The sequence below is a fragment of the Diaporthe amygdali genome, assembly GCF_026229845.1.
Source record: "Diaporthe amygdali strain CAA958 chromosome Unknown NODE_12_length_1037015_cov_66_201586, whole genome shotgun sequence".
Lineage (NCBI taxonomy): Eukaryota > Fungi > Ascomycota > Sordariomycetes > Diaporthales > Diaporthaceae > Diaporthe > Diaporthe amygdali.
The window spans coordinates 661,570-685,964 of record NW_026517032.1 but is presented as its reverse complement, the minus strand read 5'-3'; the positions used below and the strand labels follow the sequence as shown (position 1 = coordinate 685,964).

Sequence of the window (24,395 nt, the reverse complement as noted above, 5' to 3'; positions counted from 1 at the left end):
GGGGCGGGAATATAATGAGGGATCATGTAGTTCAGACACCGGGTTCGGGTACGACGTGGGAAGATTTCCTTCCACGCCAGTCCGGCCGACGAGTGAATTGAGGGATAGACGATCATGGAACGGTCATGACTGGGCGCAGGGAAAAGCTGTCTTTTGCTTGTACAACTGACAGGGAAACAGACCCCCTGGACAACACATTGTGATGGTGTTGGAGGCGTTCTTGATTCTTTGTTTTTTGGTGTACCTAATGCTGGTTATGTCATGTCGATACATTGTTAAGGGCATTGCAGGAGCCGGGCCTCGTCTTGGTCGTACTGCCGGCACAGGCAAATGGTAGAAACATCAGCAAACTTGCCTACCTACAGAAGACTTCTGATATGAGTGATGTAGTTGACTCAACTTGGACCATAGTTCCTTGCTGATGTATGGAGATCCCGTTTTGATACCCTCGCCCTCTAAGGTTGCAAGCCGAGGGCCAAAATTGCCTCCCTCGTAGCGGTTCATCCGAAGCAAAATATTTCGACAAGAACGGGCTTTGGGAACCTGAAGAGTTACCCAATCGCAGTCCGTCCGATGCATTGTTGAGCGGGCCACTTCACATGGCTGCGGTGGCAGGCGGGCATTCAGAATAGAGTCACAGTACTTGCTCGTCGAGCTCACCTTTGAGCTAATAAATGGAATTGCTTGATTCTTGTTTGCGAAAGGTGTTTTCAACTTACACCAATTCTCAAGCTTCTTTCTCTATGCCTGTTTCGCGAATTATGCCACCTTCCTCCATTACTCCAAACGCCATGATTGATTTGGTGACTCGATTCACCGCGGTGTTCCTGCTGCCCATGTCATGCAATTCCTCGCTCGCTGGAGCGATTAAAGTCTCGTGGCCATGTAGATATATGTCGCAGCCGGCCAGCGAGGGAGGTCAGCGAGGCATGGTTGGTTTTCGGCTTCGGCATACTCTGTTCCCGGCCAATACCTTTTCGCCTGGGCGGACATCTCGCCTGAAGGGCTTACACCGTGATCGAGCGCATCTCGACTGCTCGGGTACCCTCATTGCATTTACCATGATCCCACAATGATACGTTCTTCTTGAAAGCCCTTATCAAGTTCAGCCCGTCGCTTGTTCATTCTCGCAAGGGCCCTTCAACCCTTTCCTGAATTGACGGTACACAGCCAGGACATATTGTTCCTCGGTTCGATCAGGCAGGAGAGCTCAACTCGCCCCTCTCAATTCTGATGATTCGCCTTGTAGATCCTCAACTTCCTCGAGATGTTCGCCTCGGTCTGCTGCATCGGGTTCAGCTTGAAGTCCCTCGCCATCGCAGCCGTGTTGTCGCCGTGCTTGGCCAACAGCCGCGCCAGCCACTCGCGCTCCTGCTGCGACTGGTGCCGCTTATGCGCCTCGGTGGGCCGGCTGGCCTCCGCCTCGAGCTGGTCCACCACCCTCGTTGTGCCGGCGCTGGTGCTGCTCTTCTTGGCCGCGTTCTTGGCCGTGTCATCTTGTTCGTCGTCGTCCTCGGACTCGGACTCGAGGTCGTTCAGCGGGTCGTTGAGCGGGTTGTCCTTGCGCAGCACGCGCACGATCTTGCCGTCCGCGTCGCGCTCCACCTTGACGCTCCGGAAGGCCGCACCGGCGCCGCTGTTTGGGGTCACGGCGAGGGGGTCCTGAGCGCCGCCATTGGGCGCCGACACCTTGGTCGCTGGATCGACGCCGCCGGTGGCCTTGCCTAATTTTGCCGTAAGGCCGAGGCGGCGGTAGTTTTGGGAGAGGGTTTCTTTCTTGTTCCTGTGCGACTCTGTGTCAGACATAGTCATACGGGCTGACTGGGCGGCTCATCGTGGTTTCGCCCAGGGGCTCAGGGACCTACCAGTTCTTTGCGATGATGCTGTTGCCCAAAGGGTTGAGGGGCTTCTTGAGCCTGTTGGGCTGCCTGATGGTTGCCCTCGAGGACCGATTCTTGCGTTTTTGAAGATCACGACCCATTGTGACAATGATTTCAATCCGTGTCCTTGCTCACAAAGTGGGAATGTATCGTAGTACGCGGGATTGATTTGCTACTCGAACGAAAGTTATCCGTCGACTGGGAGCCGCCGTAAATTTTGAGGACGATAAGGCTATCTTATCTTATCTGCACGTGTGAATGTGCTGTAAGTTACAGGGAGACCCCACCTATCGATAGGCCCATTTTAGTGCCGCCTACTCAACGACTGTACTCAAATGAGTAAAATAGCTAGAGGTTTCAGTCATAGAACGACAAAACGGGAAGTGTATCTTGTCACTATCCAACTGGTCAATATCTTGACCTTCGCGACGAGAATCTTGCAGTTTTCTTATTGCGAGCTGACAACAAGGATCGAAGTCGCAGTGCCAGGGAAAAGCAGGTCTTCGGTCCAGAAGGATTGAACATTTCTATCCTTTGATATTAGTTCGGCTCATCAGAAGTTTGACCAACCAGTCACTTTCGTAGAGGACTCTAGTGCTCACCTACATAGATCCTCCAGAGAGCTGCTGGTCTTTCGGGTCCTCCGGAATTTCTCCAATGTCAAGCTGATCCTCAAGCTCCAGTCAGTGCAAGCAAGCCTTGAATAGGGCATGTTGTCAAGTACACATCGTGTAGTCGTGAACGCCGGTATTGAAAAGATAAAATCAAGCCTAGAGTGTCCGATCTATATGACGCAATCTGGCGTAGACGTAGAAGATATTGTGAAGAGAGACGCTATATCAATTATCCCACACCCAGTCCAAGTCGTTCTATTGATACAGAAAAAGTAGAGTACAATGATCGCGAGCGAAGAGCCGGCCTAGGAGTCCATAGCCCTCAATAAATCCTTGAGCACGGTTTTCTGGAATTTCACCTGCGTACTCCCGTGTGTGTGGCCTGCCTCCATATGCAGCTCCACCTTCGTATTGCCACCAGCTCTGAGCCGCTCCGCAGTCTCCTCGCCCGCTTTGGGTGAGACATTGGTGTCGTCGGTCCCGCACCACAGTTGTATCGGTATATCAGGACGAATGTTCTCCACGCGGAAGCCCGGATCCTTGGAGAGGACTGCAATGTCTTCCAAAAAGCCTTCCCAGCCTTGGGACACGGCTTCGCGAGCGGAGCAGAGGAAGAGGCGCATCAAATCTGGGTAGTCGGCACGTCTTGTCGTCTCGACGTCCGCCGGGTGGGTTTTCTTCAGATCAATTTCCCGTCGCAACCCTTCCATTCTTTCCTCGTCCGAGAGATGCATTTGCCACGCAGCAGATCTGGTGAATATCCACCTCATAGCCCATCGAAGATCGAAAGTCCTGTTTAAGAAAACCACAAATGGCGGCCAAGCCTGGCTCATATCCGGCAAGCCCAGTCCTGTCAAAATGGCAACAGCTCGGAGAGCCGGCTTTGAGGAGGATGACGGAAGGGAGTGTGCACAGCCCAAGGCATAAGGACCCCCCGCCGAGGTTCCGAGTACAGCGTACTCTTTCACCTGAAGATGTTCAGCCAGTGCCTCTACATCTTTGGCGTGGTCAATCACTCTCCTCTCTTTCAGCGGTGTCCGGCTTGGGTCGCTCCAGCCAATTCCCGGCCGCTCAATGGCGATGATCCTCGCTCCAAGCTCTTTGGCGTTGGCATCGAGGAGTGCGCTCTCGAGTCTCGAGCCGAGGATGCCGTGCAGAGAGATGATTGGCTTGCCATTTGGATCCCCATACTGTGCGTACCCGATCTTTCTGCCGTCGGGGAGCGTGAATGAGGATGAGCCGTCTTTGGCGACGAGATGGAGGCGGTACTGGTAGTCTTTGGGTATCGGAGGGAGCAGCTCAGGAGTATAGGTGAATTTCTTCCAGACGAATGGTGTGATGAGCAGGGCGGCGCATGATGTGAGAATGACCGGCGTTCTGTAGGGTCCCAGCATTCGAGACACGCGCTCTGGGAAAGTACTGGCCATATTCGATTCGAGAATTAGCGATCTAGGACGGAGGACTAAATGTTTGCGGTCTAGATGTGCTCGAATCCGGGGTGCATTCCCAGGTTTATAAGCAAACCCCAAGAATGAAAGTTGGTGTAAGCTTCCAGGTGCGCTTATACGAAGGCTGACCTCATGTGTCTCAGTGGCGTTAATCTTGTAAGCTGACGGGAGTCCTAATACGGGGTAATTCCTTCCGACTCGACTGTTAGCAATCGCGCTTTTCATTATTTCTAGGACCTATTAGTGTCTTAATACAGCAATTCATCGCATTAGTTTTGATCACTTCTTTTCAGTCAACGCTGCCCAACTGCCTCTCTTGCAGTATACATCCAGATTGCCTCCATCTCCAGTCCATGCGGCCCTACCATATCCAGCATTTTTGAGATTCATTTTTGCCCGAATATCCTGGCGACCAGTGATGCGAAATCAAATTTCATTCATCAGGCACCGCTGTATGATCAAGGTGCTCAGCGCAGACAGGTCACTCGCTCATACGTCCGAATTCTGGGGGCTCTCATCGCGTCGCAGGTTCAAACCTTTGGAAATGACACAACACAAGCCCTGCCGACCCTCACGGACTCGCACTCTTACAAATTTACAAATAATTAGCTTCTTTGGGAAGACACGAACCCTGCACGTTTTTCGTGATTGTTAGGTTTCGGGCCAGGAGTCCTACTGCGATACCAATAATCACTGTGACTTGAAAGTTATACTTCTTCAAGCGTAATATTCCTGAGGGATGATTTCAGTTGACTTTCGACTGAAGACTCTCTTCACTAGATATTTAGAGCCGAAAGTTATGAAACAGTCACCAAAAGCCGCCTGGCAACCTTGGCCAATACCATAGTGGGCAGCAGGTGTGCCACAGCATCCGCTCGCCGAACAACAATTTCCAAATCCTGTCGCTCCCCTGCAGGTCTTCCTGTTCATAACACAAACACCATCAGTCGACATACTTCGCTCCTCCAGCTTTGCGAGTTCCAAAACATGTTTGACATCCAGCTCCACAATGCGTAGAAGACGCACCGCAGAAGTTGCACGAAGAACAAAACCCCCAAAGCCGGGCCCTTTACAGGACTTTTTGTTCTTCCCGCAAATGCCATAAGCCGACATATTTGCAGATTCAGTATTACAGGTACCAAAACTAGATTGGCACCCTGCTGCGGAATGGTCTGCTGAAGCGACACAGAAGCCATTGGCTGAGCAGCAATCACCAAAGCTTGACCCTTTGCAAATCTGTAGAAGCCAGGAAGACTTGTACACGGCGTAGCCATGTGAACGTAAGCAGGTGCTGTTTTGTGGCTCAACAAAATCTTGGCACTTTCCCCACAGGACCTGTTCGTAGAAATGTTGCTGGCAACAGAAGCACATGTTCCGAGGCCAGACTGGCAGCCCGGCCAACAACGTACGTCTGAGCCGCCGCAAAAGCCACTAGATGAGCAGCAATTGCCAAACCCTGAATCAGAACAGATCTTGCCATTAGAGCGGCATATTTGGTCTGAAAGAATATTGCTCGGTACAAATTATGCACCAAAGAAACTCTGCGTTCCACATTTGTCCATCGCCCCTTCCTACCATCGACTTTGAAGCAAGTGAGGTACCGCGGATACCTCTAATCAATTTCTAGACCTGATGCTATCAGTGAAGATGGCGAAGAAGAAGACGGATAGATAATTCAAGTAAGGGCCAGACTGGTAGTGGCGCCAGTAGAAGCGGCGGTTGAAGCGACCTCGAGCCGGAGGAGACCCCCTTCACTGGATTTGACCAACGTTCACTCAATAAGAGAACCACGTTATCAGAGCCTGGTGAGACGTGGCCGAACCTCCTAAAATGCTTGCATCACAGGGTTTCAACCTGGCTAGGGAGCTGGAGCAATGTATCTAAGGGAAAGACACAGCCCAAAAGGGTGACGTTCTTGATTTGACACATAGTGCGACCCTAAACTACTACTCATTCACCCATCTTTGAGTGATTGTATGTAAGTCATTATTTTACAGCGGTCTTAGGAATAAAATGTATTTTTGAACTTCAAAAGCAACTGACAACATCAACATCTCCTGCAAGACCTTCTCAAAAATACGATAGAAAGCGAATAGAATTATTGAAAGAGATATACTATAAAATCAAACAAGCCGATTGGTGGTTGCGTAGTCTCGGATGGGCAAGTTATGAAGAGAGCACAATTAATTTGCTCGCTACGCTTTGCTCCTGAGCAAGAGTTTGGCGTTATACTGCCTCATTTGCGAATTACGAGGGAAATCAGAGAAATCCAACAATCCGATATGCTTCTCTATGAGCTGACACATCATTCTGCTATATAAGGACAGAATGAGAGTGAGTGTCTGAGGCAAGCTGTTGACTTCGCCGACTTGCGCAATGGTTGCTATCTAAGATCAGCACTTTGATGAACATGCGTTGAGGCTCGACAATATCTATGGCATCTCTTGGGTCAACCAACTTCTCTCCAACCAACCAATTCCTACGAACGGTAGGCAAGCCTGAGATATTTCCTGTCATTCTTCGGTATCGCAGACGCTTAGGTGTCGCCGAGAGGAGACGAAGATGACGATGAAGGCATTGAATCACTTACCAAAGCTCTGAACATTATCTTCGAAGACTGCTGGCATGGGTTCCTCAAAGATGATGAACTCTACGATCAGATGAAGTGGCTATTTTCTCCGTCTCTATGGGGCCGCGTCGCAGTGCATAGCGATACAACACTGTATGCCGAAGCCCATGCCAACAAATCTATCACCCAGTTGATCCGTTCACAGTTTTCTCATGGTACATTCGAGGTCAAGGGTCAGAACAGAATGCGCGAGTACAAGAATGATGGCTCAGGAAAAGCGTGGGCTTGACGACGTGGTGACAAAGCACATAGCTGTAGGGCTCACGAGGTCACGAACAAGGGAACAGAAGCAAACAAGTTTAGTGCTGAACTTGGAAGGCAAATCAAAGGATCCGTAGAACAGCAGTCTATTATTATCTTCGAGTGGTATTGCTTTTTACTTTATCTAGACTCGTCACCAGCACCGATTTTGGAAGCCATAGAAAGAGAAATTTCAATGGGAAGGGCATCTTGTTCTATGAGTGCTCTGTCACTTCTTCTACTGCTTCTGGCTGTTAAAGAACATAGGCATATACACAAATACTTGAGAAACATTTGAGATCACCATTGTCTATGTGGAAATAAATGACTGCTGCGAGTATACCTTGCCCCAGTCTCTCTAGAATAAAGACGTGTTGTTTCTACGGTAAAGTGTTGAAACTCGGGTACCAGTTAGAGGAAGGAATTATGGAACCGCAAGTTCTACAGCACGAGGAAGAGAATAATCTCCAGTCGTCAGCAAACACGTAGAAGAGGCAGGAGACTAACAGCTTCTTCCTGTCTCAAGTCAAGACTTCATCACCTTTCCTCACAACCCCATGAAGTACAAACATTACAATATCACATGCGTCAATACCATTTTTCCGAGGCATAGCTTACACTTGTAATTTTCTGTGCAAGGAAAATGCTGGTCAATCAAGATTATAAAGTTCTATTTCTTACATTCGAGTGTTCAGAGTATGATTTCTTGTAACCTAGACATAAACACCGCGCCGGTGGTAACTTGGACGTTAGAAATTTTGTCCGACCCTGCGAGAGCCTCCTGAAGCTTAGACACCGATAAGGTTGTCTCCATCTAATCTTGTCTGCACCTGCAAAGTTAAAGTTACCTGTAACATGTGCATCCATTGTAGCGGCGCACTCCGTAACATCCGTGCGTAATTTTGAGTTTCGGGCTGAAGGAAGCGTAAATTTGGAGTCGGGATCCGCCGCCGTCCGCAGGAGAGAGCCGCCGGCGCCGTTGTCCCCGATTCGTACGTATCCCGGTATTTTTGCTCCCAGCGTACTTTACTCCGTCGAGCCGTTATACGCTCAACTGCTGCAGGACTGGCCGCGCCGTGCTACTTAAATATCTTGATCTTTCCTCGAGATGGCCGCAGCTCAAGATGCAAATAAGCTGCTGCCGTCATACCTCCTCGGCAAACAAAGTTCTCGAAATAGCCGACTTGGATGAGAGCAAAAGGAGTGTCCTCACCGAGACCCATGGGACTGACTTAGTGCCCATGGCTGCCGGGCTGGTGAGGCACAGAGCGGAGGTGAAAGGACCCCGCGGATCACCTTTATGTCTTGGCGGGCTCCGGAGGTGATGCCCAAAAGCGCGTTAGGGTGCGGGTCCCCTGACAACGCGGGCGGCCAGCCTACGGCGCTTGCAGCAAGGCCCAGCAAGCAAACCGCAGCGAGGGAGAGCGAGGAACGAAAACGACGTTAATCCATCATCCCAACTTTTTTTTCTGGGCTTGCAACGGCGGTTGGACCGATCCATGGTTCCCCCCTCCTAAATCCCGGCCCCTGGATGGGGAACAACAGCCTGGGTACTTGCGAGTACCTGCTGCCGTCTCTTGCCCTGGCTCCTCCATCCATCGTCCATCATCCATGGGCCCCCGACCTGTGGATTTAGACTCAGGCCTCGGCCGGTAGGGTCCGTCGAGAGGGACCCATCTTGTCATGCCTGTCATCGCGGACTGGTCATGACAAGCTCCGATCTGTTGACACCTGCCAGCCACCTCGCCATCATTCAGAGCTGAAAAGCTTCCTGTCGCCTGCAGGGTGTGGTCAGCTCGCGTCTGCTGGGGGTGTGGTGTGCCTGCCCCCAGCCCCATAGGATTCTGGTGCTCAAATCCCTCTACGAGGCGCAGAACACGAGACAGCCAGAGCTGGAAACGCAGCATACACAGGCAGCCTGCTTGTCGCGGCTTCCGGTTGTTCTAGGTCCTGAAGCTGATCGAGCCTGGGGAGGGCCGGTGAAGAAAGACTGGTGTGGGGAGAGGCATGTCACATGCGCCTGTGAGACCTCGCCAGCCGGGTGGCCGGGGGTCAGGCCGGGGCTTGGGGCCAGAGCTCACGAGATCAATAAGTGAAGAGAAGCGAGCGGAGGTTTCGAAAGCCTGCTGCGACGCTGTTTGTCATCGGTGTTGACGCCTTGTTTTCTTTCCTGTCCCCCCTCCTCGCTGCATGATAGCGTGTCTGGCGTGAATGCATTGGGCAATTGTGCAAGTTTGGTTCCGTGTATGGGTGTGCGCGCTCGAGGCTCTGGATTTTGAAGCCATCATCATCATCATCAAGCATATCCCCCGCTTGTCGTCACCCTTCCTCCCTGGCGCTTCGGTTTCTAGCGCCAAATTCCCGGGCTTCTAGCCAGCTTCTCTTGCAGCTTGAGGCTAGCCTGGTGTACCTGGGCCAGGAGCCCACCAGAGCGCCAGAGCGCCCGCCAGGTCAGTAATAACGAGGGCGCTAAGGGAGGGTAGGGGGGTCAGGTTTTGGTTTCCGCGGGCGCGTTAATGAACTACTGCGCTAGGAAATCACACACTCACACCTCTCTAGCTGGTATCACCAGCGGCGCTAGAAGCACGATGGAACCATGGAAGAAGCCACACCAGCATGGTTACGGCTGACGCCTTTCCGGTGTAGGAAGGCAGTTCTGGAACGATTTTGATATCGTATCCCGCGTTATGCTGGCTTCTAGAAGACGTCGCGGGTCAGGGTGGGTGGTGATGGTGGCGCCTGGTCTGCGTCTCGCCGGCGACGTGACGACGGCACCAGAGCCGGCATACGGTAAGTAGGACGGTTGCAGTGGACCACCGATGCAAGTGTTCCCCCCCAATCAGCACGGTAGTGGAGCAGTGCCTTGCGCCGGACTCTCTTTGAGAAGGGGCTTGCCCAGCAGGAGATGGAAGCACTTCCCGTCCTTCCAGAAGCAAACTCGGGCTGCAGTGGTGGTTGTGAAGGGGGGGTGGACGCGGGGTGGGGGAGATAAGGCGAGCTGCGGGTGACATGCTTCTGGCAGTGCTCTGCCTCCCGTGTGGCTGCTCGGCGCGGACTGCAGCAGGAGATGGCACCTGTGGTAGAGGGGGTGGTGTGAGTTGGATGTGTTGGCGACCTAGGTCCTCCTTCTCTGCATGGGGTCCCCATTCTCTTGTGTGAGGAGGATGGCTGCCCTTTAATGAAGGCTAAGTCGAGTGGGTGGGACGGGAATCGACGGTTTAAGATCACGATGCAAAATGTAGAGCACAGGCATCGTGGGTACGAAACCCGTGGGTTGGATGAGTGGCCAAGCCTAACCTGCACTCTGCATGTCCCCCCACAGGACGCACAAGAAAGCCTACTTCGTTTTTGTTTTCGTAATGTCATGACCTTTGTCATGATCGACTTTCATGTCCTCTGTTCACACGTAGTCTCGGTCCGGCGGCGCGTAAAGAAGAGGCTCATTATACCACTCGCCGGCTATAGCACACGTTCAGTCAACAATACTTACCCACTTGTCCCAGAATATCCCGATCGACAAAAGGTGGCCAGGTCCGGCATGAACCGGGGCAAAATTGGCCGTCCGGATCTACAGGGCAGAAACAACCAGGGGTGGAACCGCAGCAGAGTAAAAGGGGGGGTTGCACCACCACCGGGGACTCTCACCAGTATGGTGATAGGGCAGGGCATTTATGGGTCTTTCCGAGCGCAATGGTGTGGTGCCGCCTGCTGTTGCACCGCCCCGTTCGAGTATCAGCCATTACGGGATACACTACATACTTGGCCCCTCCCTGCCTCCTCCCTTGAGTAATCTCCCTGGCAGCACGAAAGCCCGCTCTTGGGACCCGCCCTGGGGGATACATCGCGGTTTGTTTGGGGAGGAGGGGGGAATGAGAGGTATGGCGTATTTTCCGGTCCGGGTAGGGCGGACAGGCTTGACTGACTGACATGGACACATCGGGAATGCAGCACGTCTAACAGTAACATTATCCTCTGACATATTGCAGGGCCTATCAACCCGGTTCCCCACTTTATAAGCATAGCCCATGCGGATTATATGTGTGATTAAGCAGGCTGCTTGTCAAATACGATTAATTTGGGGGGGGAGGGACGTTCGGACGAGGGCACAACAAAACAGGACTGGGATGGAGACAAGCTTGCTGCTACGAGGGCTTGGCGTGACTGTCAGAGGTGCAATGCATGCAGCACGGAGTCAATCTGTGAGGTCAGACCAGGTTCGGCCACCGAGCCCCCCAAGTTTGGGAATCTAAGGTTCACGCCTTGTTCCAAGGATGACGATGGGTTTTGCTGGCACACACTTCAGGGGACGGAGGTGCTAAGGAGGACGGACGGTGATGGATTCTGAAGCCACGAGACGATGCCGGTGTGATCTAGACCACGCCTCTGGCAAGAAGGGACACCCACTACGCAAGACTAATTAGGTCACTCAACAGTTTTGGGGCCAAGTATGAGATGATACAGGAATCTCGATGATCTCCATCGTGTATTGATTCAGGTCGGTAGATATGTGAAGGGCCCAACAAACAAGGCTACCTCCTTCCAATACCCCGTGTTCGCGTGTAATGAGTAATCCAGCTAGCTAATCGTACAAGTGCGTCAATACGTGAGAGCCATGTGTCTCGTTCCCCGTCGTGATAACCAGGACTTCGCAGTGTCCCTTTTCTCCTTTAGCTCCTGGCCTCTTGGGCCTGCATCCCATGCATTCCCAGTCCACTTGCTACCCATTGCAGTAGTGTGTCTTCCCACATCAATTCCAGTAAAACTCGCTGTAAACAGACTTAGAACATGATCCACTCAACCTCCACCCCTGGGCCACCAATACATCGCGTCCAGCTGAACGGGCCCCTCCTTGTCATGAGTTTGCCCTCCTGCTGCTGCTCCCTACCCTCGCCCGCCCAGATCCTCTCCAGCACGTCTAGCGCTGCGAGGTTGTTCATGTAGCCGGACCGGGACATAATCTCGCGGCACTTGGAGCGCACAATGCCCTGCTGCATCTCGTTTACACACTCGGATCCGGCGACGAACAGTGGCCACAGGAGGAATTTCTCGGCAGACGACCCGGCCTCAAGTGATGTGGCGTAGTAAACCACTTGGCTAACCAAGTTGCGGAAGTTGTTGTGCGCACTTGGCACACTCGGGCTCGCCAGGCGCTCCGTGTAGAGAAGCGCCGCGTAGCGGAATGCCTCGGACAGGGAACCTAAGTCACGGACCTGCGCATGTGTTGCTGTGAGGCCAGCGGGCTGTGAAGCAATAACGCCTTGTGCATCGAATTCCCAGGATTGCAGGGCGATTCTCGCGTCCTTCCATTCGCGCCAGAACGTTGACCGGTGGTCATCGTAGGCGGCCGAAGAGGACAAGCTAGATACCAAAATTTGGTCTTCGTCCAGGGTGGTGCTGAAGCCGTTGCCATCGAATCGAGGGTGGGTCTTTCCAAGCATGTCCGAACCAAACTGGTGCTGCGGCTTATATATATGACCAATGGGCGATTCGAGAGGCGAGTCGGGACGAGATGGTAGGCCGCGTGAGGTCGTAGTGCCAAAGAGACTCTGGACCTCGCGATGCTGGGAGAGAAGGTTCAGTCTCCCAAGCTTGATGATTGTTTTGAAGAGCTCTCGGTCGCAGCCCACAAAATTCTCTGCACCAGGTGGAAGTAGTTGCGCGTCTGGCATAACGCCATAGAATGAGGTATTCAGCTGGGCTTCTCGGTCATTGATGCTGGCTGAGATGGCGTCAAAGTAGGTGAAAAGTGCCTCCATCCATGCCGAATCCCTTGATGGAGGGAATGGGCAAGATCGTCTCATGCCCAGTATTTTCTTAACTCCAGCAAACTGGGTATGGAATTTCGCAATTCCGGATTCCGCCATACGGTAGTGACATAGCATTAAAATTGTGGCCAGGACAGCGTCGCCTCTTGCTTTGTTTGCATCGTTAAGCTGCTCGTTGAGCAAATGCACCGCTAGATTTCGGTGCTGGTATTCCTCTGACAACGTCCGTTCATCAGTTCGAAGGTCCGGGACAGGACCGGGTAAGCTTTGACGCTTCCCATCCTGACCATGAGCAAGGCTCAATTTTCTCTTCATCCGTAGATTGCAAGCCGCGAGAGCGCAAATGGCATGCTGCAGGCTTCGGCTGGCGGTGGCGAGCGAAAGTATGTGTTCCCGGAAGGGATTCGAAGGCCCATCTATGAAGACCATGCCCGGGCACATGGTATTCTCGTAATAGTCCATGAAGAATGGCATTTTGGCGATAAGATCAGGGCTTACTGGAAGCACAGGCTGATCGAGTACTGACGGCCAAGGGAGTGACTGATCCTGAACAAGGTGAGAGGACGCGCCATCCTCCTCCGCTGACTTCCCCCAAAAGTGCCTTTCAGATTGGGCGCTGGTGCTGTACGCGTCCAACCCAGGGGTCGCTGAAAATGTGGGCATTAGTCCCGCTGATTTTAGAAGGCGAATTGTGACGCGAATAATATCTCACCAAGTGGTTCGTACTCCATCAGACGATTGCTTATGTGAGCCTCAAAACCATCCAGATGTGAGTGGAGGCTTGAACTTGGCTCGGATGGAGCGTACACAAGGCTAGGACATGATGTAGGTGCCCGTTGATGTTGATGATCCATCATCACAGACGAAATTGGGCTTTGGGGAATAGGCGAGTTGGCGCTGTTGTAGCTCTCGGCGTACATGTGAGGCGGGCTGGTGACGAAGGGCAGGTCGTCCCTGGAGAAAGTATGGCTGAGGGGCGACAAGTAGTCGGCCTCGCTCAGGGAATCGATAGAGGCGGAGAGTGGCTCGGGGGGACCATGTGCCAGAATGGGACCCAACTTGGGAAACCGTGGTCCCTCTCGAGGCAGACCGGCCGAAAAGGGCATATTATGCCAATGAGCAGGCCCTGCCGGTAAAGGCGGTGTTGGCTCGGCGTGACAGATTTTGGAAAAGTCGTAACTGTGAAATGGCGTTGCAGGCATAGAAGAAGGATATCGTGGGTCTACCGGGCCATCGACAACGTCGCTTCGAGTGCTTCGTGGTGAGAGCTGCTCTGGCTCATTCCAGTGGCCAGCATTTGCCGCAAGCCCGTGTTCTTGCCCGTTCATCAGGGTCGAATTCGCCCGAGCCCTCGCCGGGGACACTTTCTTGACTGAATTGACAGGAGGCGACTTCGCTACTGGTAGCGAGAGTCCGCGAAGCTTTCCCCGGCTCGCCACACCGACTCCCCAAGTCAACTGGGTCTTGTATCCGGAGCACTCATTGCCCACTTCTAAGCACTGCGAGCAGTATGGTCTCCTTCGATCACACTTCACGCTCCTCTTGGTACAGGTGAAGCAGTCATCAGCGGCTCCGCCAGCAGGAGCACGTCTTCTTCTTTTCCGAACCGCGGCGGCGTCGGCCTTGGGGTTCGACGGAGTAGGTAGAGGTACAGTCATGGTTCAAAGATCTTCAAACAGTACAGAGAGATGCAAAGATGGTGAAGCGCTGCAGGTTGCCACAGTTCTTTTTGGGAGTCTGAGAGCACTACAGATGCGGCTGAGTTTGGGATGGAGGAAGAGGTCGATGCCACCGGCAGATGTTGACTGGTAAGGGTAAATGGAAAGTAATATGGAAAAAGCTTGCTACAGCAGACTTAGTCCAGGAGTAGGGAAGGGCGAGGTGAGGTGGGATATAACGAGGTCAGCCAGAAGGCGATGAAGCGGTAGATGGAGGTCCCTCAGCCGGTAATAAGGCATCTCGACGTGGAGAGGGCCCTGTGTGTGTGTGTGCATCAATCGCATCCATTGTGGACCACATCCCGGGGGGTTACTTGGAGGTACAACATGGGTCACTTATCAAGCAGGGGTTCATCTGTGAGTGTAGCCGGGAGGCGAAAGGCTAAGAGATCAAAGGTGTGTGTGTGGGTTCCAAGGTTTGCGGGACACCTGAGATGATGGGGGCTGGCCAGGAGCCCTGGTTGCCTTCTCGCACTTGCGACTGGACAGTGAAGGATGGATGGTAGAGCGACGGAGGGATACCTCACGGGGGGTTGTGCTGCATATGGCTCGTTCCAGCTTCTGGCTCGAAGATACACAGACGAGAAGATCACCTCTCTTGAGCAGGTGACTGAAGGAAAACAACTGGTGCTGATTCTCAGCCAGCATGTCTTTGCCCGAAGAGGGCTGAGTAAGATCTTGTTGTGTCTCTCTCCCTTCGACCATGCTCGAGCAGTACTCACGGTAGGATGAAGCGGGCAGCACGAGGACAGCGGGCTCGATGGCAATCCAGGGAGATGCCGGAGGATGGGCGATGCTGCAAGAGAAGTGGAGAGAGAGCACAAGGGCAGATTCACAAGCCACTGATCAGGAGGCGCCCACGGCCACCCTTGCAACCTCTGGTCGCAACCCTGCTGCCCTGGGAGTGACGAGCGTTGAGGTGCGACAAGGATGTCCTGCACGAGCAGCTGCGAACAGGGGCCCATAGTCGGTACGCAGGTACTTCGGAGTGGGGCTGTCGAATTTAGGTTAGGGGACAATGAACGCGGTGGTGCCTCCGTGGGTACAAGGGTGGACAGCCAGGGCACTGCTCCAATCCACCAGCACCTGCGTCCACCCCGTCTTGCATCTCGACTCGCACCAATGGAGTCGGCCGAGGTCCCTGTTGATTTGCAGCTAGAGGGAAGAAGGTGCGATGCATCCCTGCGGCAAAGGCACAGAGACAGAGAGGGCAACACCGACATTGGCGCGGGAGGATCAAGTTGTCAGACACTGATTGGGCCATTGCCGGGAGCGCCCAGAGCCCCCCAAAGAGACGAGACTCGTGAGGTTCGGACGAAATACAGCACACAACTGGAGAGAGTGGGGTGAAAAGCTAATCGTGTTAGATTAGCTGATGGGTAGTCCCTAAGAATAATTCGCTGTCGTTCTGCCTCACGGTCCGGGGTCCGACCTCAAATCGCGAAGACCTTTGCTCTGCTCCTCAAACATTGGACGCCATGAGATGAGGTGATAACTTGAGACTCTCGTGCTTGTCCCCAGGGCAAATTAAATGTGCGGCGTAGGGAGGTCAAGAAAGGGGAGCAAATCACCCTTGGCCGCGGTAGCCTACCAGAGGCAGCCCGGCAGAGAGACCGTTTGGGGTCGCCCACCTACTGCAAGGCCAGCCCAGGATCAATAGCCACGATAAACCTGCAACGTCCAGGAACCGCGTGAGTCGGCTGGCTAAGGGTTCGCGCTCACAAGCAGACTGACTGGTAGCTCCTTGGACCTTTCATCCCTAATTTCGCCCAATGATAATGCTATATGTCACCATGATTATGAGGTCGTGGTGTTTAGCAAGGCTACCATTCAGTCGCCTGCTCTCTGCCACAGCTGTGTGGCTGGCAGCCTTTTCCATAGGCGGTAATATTTGGTGCCGATTTGTCGTCATCGTCATCTGTCAGGTTTTAGTCGGATTGTCGCCGCCACCAACCGACATTGTGTGGGAGACAGAACACCGTGCACAAACCCCGTCGCTTATCGCCATCATTCATAATGCTCGTATGCTGTGGATCTCGATTTGGTGAGTCGACATCAGCCGGATTAGAGCACCGACCACCTGTCAATCTTTTCTTCGGTGGGTCCAGAGGGTGGGTGTCTTCATCTGCCCAGGCTATCGAGGTGCACGCATTTGGGGTTTCTGAACGTGCGGCCACCACGAGCATCGGTGAGCGCCCATGTGAGACAAAGAGCCACGAGGCAGAGCGGCCTCCCACACTGTGATGTCGTTGTGCATGTCTAACCGAACGTCTGCTTTGCCGGTCTCATCCGCCCAGTGAAGTTGTAAGCGAGCGGCGGCTTCCTCCTAGTCTAGGGAGGGGAATAGGTGCGCCAACGATCATTGTCTCAAGGTTGAGGGCTTCGTGCTGTCAGAAGTTCGTCGTAGCCGCACAGAATAGGGGATGAAAGTGAGACTAAATCAGCTCGCTGCCTGGCACACCGACGCGCACGATTTTGGCCTAGATGCGAATTGCTGCCATCTGCTTGGGCTTACCTGCCGATGAAAAGTTACACCGTGATTCTGCTCAGACCTCGCCTGAAAGACCTGGATAGACTTGTTCGCATCGACGTCAAATGTTCCTGAAAGTGCCATCCGATATCAAGCTCATAGGCGACGAACAGCAAGCTTTTGGGGCATTGATCGGAAGGCACTGCGAGCGGAATGCAGGCAACCTTGTTGGCTGCATGCAGATTTGTGACTGTCGCTTCATGGATTCCGAAACTCAATTCCTGCTGCAGCAAGATACTATCAACTGCGATTACTGAGTTCGTGATCGAACGACTACTGGAGGATTGTGACCGTCATTTCCAAAACGTCTGGCCGGTTCTGGCGTCGGTGTAGGATGGTTTTCCCCTCCCTACTTGCTGAACAGACATTGGTCAATACGTGCGGGAAGACGCCTGCCAAGAATGTTCGATGGCTTCCAGAAGATGGCTTCAGACTCAATCGCGGCCGTTGCATCCGCGCCGGCTTGATCAGTGCCGTTGGCGTTGGCATCGAGTCAAGCTAACCCGGCACGACTCTGTGTCAGAAGGCGAGTGGTAGCGCGCCTCCCCTGCCTCCCCTCGATGCGACTAGGCCCGAAGTAGCCGCCACCCCGATGGTGCCTCTGTTGAGGCAAGCTGGCTGGCGGCTGGGCAAGTCTGGTCAACTGTTGTCTGCTACAGGGCAACGCCCTGTACCGTCGGGGATATTTTGCCTGATGAACATCTCGTGTTTATGAGTTGTGAAAGATAAAGCGGGGGTTGATGGGCAAATGATTCGCGATTCGATCAGTAATGGGTAAAGCGCGCCGGAAGCTAGCGAAAATGCTAAGTGCCGATCATGGTCCTCACGAGACCCTGCCCAGTTAACCTTGTAGTCTACTCTATTTCAACGCCGGGCTCCGTGATGATGGATCGCGCGAGTTGAATCGCGGGCCCCCCTGGCAGCCACAGCTAGAGCCGTCCCGCCCAGCTCCACCTCAGCCCACAGCCTGGCCTGCAATGCAATGACACAGAGGCCGGGCGCGAGGACAGAGTTGACAAGGCAAGCACGTCAGGCGCCGGGGTTGTTGGATCTTTGGGGCCAGTCGGCGGGCTGGCAGGCCAGTGTCGCTGATTTAACCTGCGAATTAAGATACGACGGTGGAGATGGCAGGACCTGGGGTTTGGCCGTCAGCCTCGGCTGTGAGGCCAGCAGGGGACGAGGCCCAACGGATTTCTCCACCGAGAGGAGAGGCATAATTTAGCCTCGCAGCGTTGCCGTTGTTCCTCGCACAGGCTGCGGGATGATCCATCGTGGCCCCATTGGTCCCCACTACCTTGAATCCAGAGATAGCAGATGCTTGTCAAAAGAGCTCTTAAAAGTCTGTCAGATGTGATGCTCTGGTCCGTATTCTTGGCAGACCGAGCTAAGTTTGTCCGTCCGAACCATGCTTCGGCCTCGAGGACCAAGGAAAGAGGTCAAACCGTCGACAAGGACCAGACAAGCCACCGACAGCGTCAGGAGGGCCGAACAGAGCAGGTTTGTCGACGAGTGCGTGCAGTGCAGTGCAGGCTGGCAGCGAATGGACTGGGCCTTGAACACTGCCCACCATAGGCTTCCTCGGACATGACAGGGCAAGTTGATGGTGTGCTCTCGATGGCAAGGCAGGGGGGTGTGCGACGAGATGGGGAGAGGAGAGGAGTCGAGGGAAGACGAGAGGAGCTGACCTGAAGTGATGACATGTAGTCTGGTCGGGCAGTCGGGATGGGGTGGCAGGGTGGTGGGAGAGTAGATGTGGGATGGCAGGAAGAGTGCAGCATGCAGGTGCAGGCAGGTCGCACTTGGGTGTGGGGCGCCTTTCCTTGTTGCTCCACACTCGGCGCCAGGAGCCAGGCGTGCCAGGAAGTCTGAGAGTCCAGCTGCAGCTGCCACCAGACAGCCAGACAGCCAGACAGCCCAGAGAGCCAGAGAAAGGGGAGGCGCGAGCCGCTCACAAGATGCACGGACAGCGGGGCTCCACCCACACAGGGAAGAGGTATGTATCATGCCTAGGCTGGTACCTCGGCCGGTACATCCCGTAGGTGCGTCATAGATGTACTGACTGCAAGCAGGTACGGTATCCAAGCTTCCCCGACTTGATATGCCCTGCCCTGGTCTAGCACTTCAACCGTACAGTATTACCTCCCATCACAGTAATGCGTTTCTTTGTGCTCTTTGTGCTCTCTGTGCCCTCTGTGCTCTCTGCCTTCCTGGTCATCACCCAGTCTCGTCAGCTTGATGACGGATCCAACTGTCAGGTTAAGGTTGGCATTCCACACGAGACGAATCGAACCTTAAATCTTCCAGTACCTCTCCCAGTGCTACCTGTCTCCATTCTCACATGCTTGGCCGGGCCAGTTCTCGTACCTTTTGTCGTCCCAAGTCTCGGCCTTCAGCACAATCTCTGGTTCCCCGTTCCCACTGCCCTGCGCCTGGCTCGTTCCAGTTGTCACACCAGGTTTACACGATGCCATCTCGGCCATTAAATTCGCCATTTATCTCGACGATTTACTCATCCATCATACCTAATTCTATTACGAGATACCACCATGTCGGCCGCTCCAGCCCGTCCTTGCTGCGCTGTCACCCACGGCTCTTGACGGGCCGGCACCAAGTCCTCGCGAGGTCCTACCAGTCAGTCCACCTAACCTAGTACCCAACGGTATCTTGCCCGAGGCCTGCTCTTGTCTCGGTCTCGCACCCCGCTTGAGAGACCCACTGTCTGCTCAGCGCGTCCTTGTCTTGCTTGCCCACCGCTTCCTCACCTTGGGCGGTTCGCGCCATGACTGCCGCAATAGACGCACGCACACTGACGTTCGAATGAGTTGTGCCTCCTTCCAACCTGACCGCAAGTCGTCCGTCTAAATTAAGGCTGGTGCCTGCATCACTCCATACTCGCGCATCAATAGAAACATGTCCAATCTCAGCATCACAACTGCCAGCGGGCGGCCAGCCATCCAGCCAGCCAGCCAGCCAGCCAGGGATGCGGAAATGCACTCCGGCGTTTTATTCCCTTGCGCTCCATGTTCGTCGCTCAGCAAGCAAGCAACCAGACCGCTTGTGAGTCCCACCCACCTAAAATGCTTCGCCTCGCGCGCTAGAAGCAACGAAGACTGCGTAGAAGCTTGCTTCACACCCTCTTTGGCAGAAGCAGTCCACAGTACCGCGCCATCCCGTTCTAGTGGCTGCGGGTGATGTTGCACACAACCAATCGACTTCAGCTGCCCTGCATTTTATCGAGTGTGCCAGGGCAGGACCAGCCATGGCTGCCATGACGGACCCAGCCCGCGTTCTCTTACGGGTATGCTCATGACTGGTAATGAGTTCTCCGCCATTGCCGTTTATGGATCAATCTCGTCAGGGACCGGCCAAGCCCTGGCTGGCAGAAGCCTAAAATACGTTCCCAAGCTGCGGCTACTTCTAAGTTTGGATTGGACAACCTTGCTCCATGTTCCCGTTTCCATTTGGCTGCCCATTTCCGACTCGGGCCGTCACCTTCTTTCGGCCTGAGAAGGTGTATTTTACTTTCCTTACAAGGCGAAACACCTGTCAGAGAATCACTAGTTGACTGCTTCCAGCATGGGGCGTCGCGACGTGAGGTCTTCGTCGCTGCTGTGGTACATCGCGCTACCCCAGACCGCATATATAGACGCGTCCAGACAAAATACGGACCAGTCCTGTGCGACAAAGATCCGTCAGGAAGATCGTCTCCGTCAGGACTATTCCAGATGATCTCCTTCTGAACAACAGCGCCTTCAAACATCACTGGTCTTTCGCCGTCGCCAAGACACAACAAAGTGCAGCGCTAGCTAGACCCCTGATTCGCCAATAGATATCAAGGGGCTCGACGATGGAACGTTGCAATCTGCAAGCTATGCTAAAGTTAGTCAAGCTTTGTGAGCGGCATTCCACCAATCGGTTGCTCGGATTTGACTTCACTTGCTCGGAGAAGCCTTTCGCCCCCTTCCGTCTCTGATCAGGATCAGGCGCACGTCCAAAGATTGTACAACATTCCCAGCAGGTTATGCTTGGCCCTACACACCAGAGTCATAAATTGCGATTTCAGCACCATTCATGCGCTCGCAGCGAAAGGCAGTGCTGCCGCCACCGCTTATCAATCTATCAAGCACTCAAACCCTACGCGACTCCCTAGATGAAATTACGAACCATTGGCGATGCGCGACGGAGTGCGCGAAGTGCATGTAGCCAGTCATTCGCCTGCGCCGCTTCTACGAGGCTGTAGCCGAGGCTCGGATTTTGCATTTTTGCGCTTCGTCTAGGTTCTGATGGAAGTCATCCACTGCCGACAGTGAAAATTTGATACTTCCAAGAACATCCTCGCGCTCCACGATTCCAGTGCTCCGGTGCCCCCACGGCAGCTGGCAACAGCGGACACGTTGCCAAAGTTGGCAGGTGGGATACGCTGGTGGATCTGAGGCTCGGGAACCGTCATAGCCCGACGAGCAAGGCTCGATCTTTTCTTGTCAAGCGACACTGCCTCGCGCAGGGACTCGCTCCTTGGAGCAGCTGAACACAGCTAGGCAAACACTGCTGCACGGTGCCGAATCTTGGCTCGCAATCATCCCGCGCCCATAATGCTTCGTTCCGTCATTTTGAACCCCCCTTTCAAGCGCGCCTCAAACTTTCGACGGCCTAGCTTCGGCACTTTGTCCTGGCAGGATTGGCAAAATGATTGGGTTGCACGCATCTTGTCTTGCTAGCTGGTGTCACAAACCCGTTGGAGGTCCTCGGACTGTTTGGCGGCTAGGGCAGGTATCTGTCCGACAACCCGCTAAAACAATGGAGACAATACCATACTGTGTCACCTCAGCTGGCTTCCGAGTTGGGACGTGAGGCGCTGTGAGAGGTTTAGGGGACGCTTCGGTGTGTGAACACGATGTGTCAGCCCATTTAGGAGGTGTCTTTTGAGCTTTGAAGTCGCACAGAAGGCATGTTATGGTACGCAGGTTCGAATTCTGGCACTCGGTTTCTCAAAAACTGCGGCCTGACGTTTTGCTGGCGGAGACGATGTTGATATTCGGTCGAGTTCCTGCTGTCTTTTTCGAACCTGCCTTTAATGACCTCCGTTTCTACCTCATCACTTCCTCTCAGGCGTCTTGGACATCATTCTGCGGGATCTTCTGCTGTGGATTGACGTGCTGTAGGAGCACCTTCGGGATGGCTTCCTCTGGATGACCCAGATCAGGCAAGGCGAGATTCACCTGAGCATTTTTGTTCTGCGGGATGATGGGCAACGCTGGGACTGGCCCTTGTTTACACGGCCTGCTCGCATCGATGACAGCATTGATGAACGCGCACCGTGTCGCACGTATCTCACTCTTCCTTCGGAATAATGCAGGATCTGATCATGAAGTGGCTTTGTGCGCCGGGTACACGAGCTCGTCAAGGGATGCCCGTTCATGGGGAAGTCTCCTGCAACACAGCGTATCTGGGTGTAAGTACCGCCATGTGCGACCAGCGCCCATGTCATCTGCTTTAGCCACAAATCATCAAGTGCAATCCGCGCCAGCATCGGGGTAGTCCTCGGTGCGCGAAAAGTCTGAGAGCGATCATAAGTCCATGAGGAATTATGCATGACGATTGTGTTCAGGACGCGACGATGGTTCTCCTAAGGTCTGTGTAACCTCGTGTCCCGAGCACCGAAGTTACTGCCTTACACGCAGTGGCCATTATCGAATGCCCCCAAGTCTGATGAGTGTCTGTGACGTCGACGTACACACCGAGTTCACAAGCGGACTAGTCTGCTACGAGGGCTTTGAGGAGGAGGAAGCGCCTGAGGAAGAGGGTGTATGTGCCCGTGTGTGATCACTTGTGTGTGCAGGCTGAGCCGCAATTGTGCATGGAGCAGTCCTCCAGGCAGCTGCATTCGGGCCTCTAGAAAGCCGCCCATCTTGGGAATTTTGCCCAGACGGATGAGGGCCGAAACCAAGGCATGTTCAAGGCACGGCGCTGTCCAAATGCCGGCCTAGACCTGGCAATAGGTGCTCGTCCTGAGCACGACATCAGGCGCAACAGAGCCGCTGCTATGTCTTGCAGCTGTGGACGGCGGGACGTTCGGCTTGTGAAACCCAAATACTCGCAGGCTGATCGGCAGCATAATATCTCGATATCGCTTCGATCACCCTCGGCGCGGGCGATCATTTCTTCGCGTCGGATATCAAATTATTCTGGAGTCGTACGGACAGCTGTCGTCTGGGTCTGAACCGTCGGCTGGCTGTCTGAGAGGCTGCTGCAGGTCCTACACATGCTCTTCTGCAGCCCCTTGACAACCTTCCTCCTCGAGTCCCATTTCTCGAGTCTTCAGTGTGTCTGTCTACTCCGGAGTGGGCAGAGCTAGGAGGACTGAATCGAGTCAACATCGCCTCGCTGGCAGGACAGCAATCTTAGGCCCTGGCCGGCATGCCGGACAATATGCTATCACCATTCGTCCACATATGCCTCACTACGTCGCCATGGGAGACTTAAGCTTCCCCCGGCGCGTACAGGGCAGCAAGACAGCCTACATGCAGAAGGTACATTGGTGTTTGCCTCTGGATCCCCATGGACCCACCCCCGCGCGCTGTTGAGGTGGTCGATCCGGTGAAGATGTCCCGATCAACCCCCTCATTCTCCTCCCCCCACATCTCGACCTGCCTCATCCGCGAGGGCGCAGATCTAGGGTGGTGTGGCAGCCGTTTCGCACTCGCTATTCGACGGCGAGGTGCCTTTTATTGCGGGGCCTGCAGATATGCAGCTGTGGGTTTTGAGTATATGTCGTCTTGGTGGGTGGGTCACAGCCGCGATGGCCTGCGAGGCGGGAGAAGAAGAACAAGAAGGTATCTAGAAGAGTGCCCAGCATGGGGTTTCTTCTTGGGCCAGAAGGGGGTGGGAAGTGGATCTGTCCTTAGAGTGTGGGTGGTAGAAAACAGGGGGGGGTTGATGTCTTAGTCTTGGGTATCAGCAATTACAGTTATTCGAGAACAGTGTGGGTAGCGTTGAGCTGCGATGTGAAGCTGTGTCCCCCAGGCTGAAACTGACTTGGCTCGATTCATCGTGTACCAGGCGTGATGCAGTCGAGGCTTGCCAACTATGTCAAAGACTGAGGGATTGACTCATGCGTGTAGTATTCATAGTACAAATCGTATTCTCTTGACTATGTAGACTATGTACCGGCCGGTGGTGGTGGGTTAGTTTGTTATCTCAAATCAATATTGTACCCGGATCAGATAGGGCCACGGAGATCACCAGCGTCGCTTTCCAATTCCCTTTTTTCTCCATTCATCCAATATAGAATCTATAGCATGTGTTAACCCAAGCCTCGGCAGCCAATATCCAAATTCCTCGAAAGATCGTTTGCTGGCACTCCCGAATCAGGCCCCCTTACTCCCGCGTCCACAGCCACAGTCCGGGCTTCCAGGGGTGGTTTTCAACGGAGGGAATCACCTCATCAGTGTATTTTCCCCCGTTGTTCAGCACGTCACAAACACCAAAACCCCCTGCCTGGCCCTGCCCAGCCCTCCCACACCTGTCAGGGCTTCGATTGCCGTCCCCGGACCGAATGGGGCCTCCTTCCA

At 53.9% G+C, this 24,395-nt stretch overlaps 4 protein-coding genes across 4 annotated transcripts; 1 reads left to right on the top strand and 3 right to left on the bottom strand.

Moving 5' to 3' along the window:
• Window positions 1-1,224: 1,224 nt before the first annotated feature.
• J7T55_001935 (ribosome biosis protein nop16) lies at window positions 1,225-1,981 on the bottom strand (the record flags this gene model as incomplete). Its single annotated transcript, XM_053142849.1, has 2 exons — window positions 1,225-1,783; window positions 1,866-1,981. The coding sequence occupies 2 exons, from the start codon at window positions 1,979-1,981 to the stop codon at window positions 1,225-1,227; spliced, it is 675 nt and encodes a 224-aa protein (XP_052994387.1).
• An 818-nt stretch (window positions 1,982-2,799) lies between these two features.
• Window positions 2,800-3,921, bottom strand: J7T55_001934 (lpha beta hydrolase; the record flags this gene model as incomplete). Its single annotated transcript, XM_053142848.1, has 1 exon — window positions 2,800-3,921. One exon carries the CDS (start codon window positions 3,919-3,921, stop codon window positions 2,800-2,802), a length of 1,122 nt encoding a protein of 373 aa, XP_052994386.1.
• A 2,455-nt stretch (window positions 3,922-6,376) lies between these two features.
• J7T55_001933 (oviduct-specific glycoprotein) lies at window positions 6,377-6,800 on the top strand (the record flags this gene model as incomplete). The annotated part of the gene is made up of 2 exons (XM_053142847.1): window positions 6,377-6,430; window positions 6,483-6,800. The coding sequence occupies 2 exons, from the start codon at window positions 6,377-6,379 to the stop codon at window positions 6,798-6,800; spliced, it is 372 nt and encodes a 123-aa protein (XP_052994385.1).
• A 4,789-nt stretch (window positions 6,801-11,589) lies between these two features.
• J7T55_001932 (uncharacterized protein) lies at window positions 11,590-14,234 on the bottom strand (the record flags this gene model as incomplete). Its single annotated transcript, XM_053142846.1, has 2 exons — window positions 11,590-13,223; window positions 13,289-14,234. The coding sequence occupies 2 exons, from the start codon at window positions 14,232-14,234 to the stop codon at window positions 11,590-11,592; spliced, it is 2,580 nt and encodes an 859-aa protein (XP_052994384.1).
• Window positions 14,235-24,395: the final 10,161 nt, after the last annotated feature.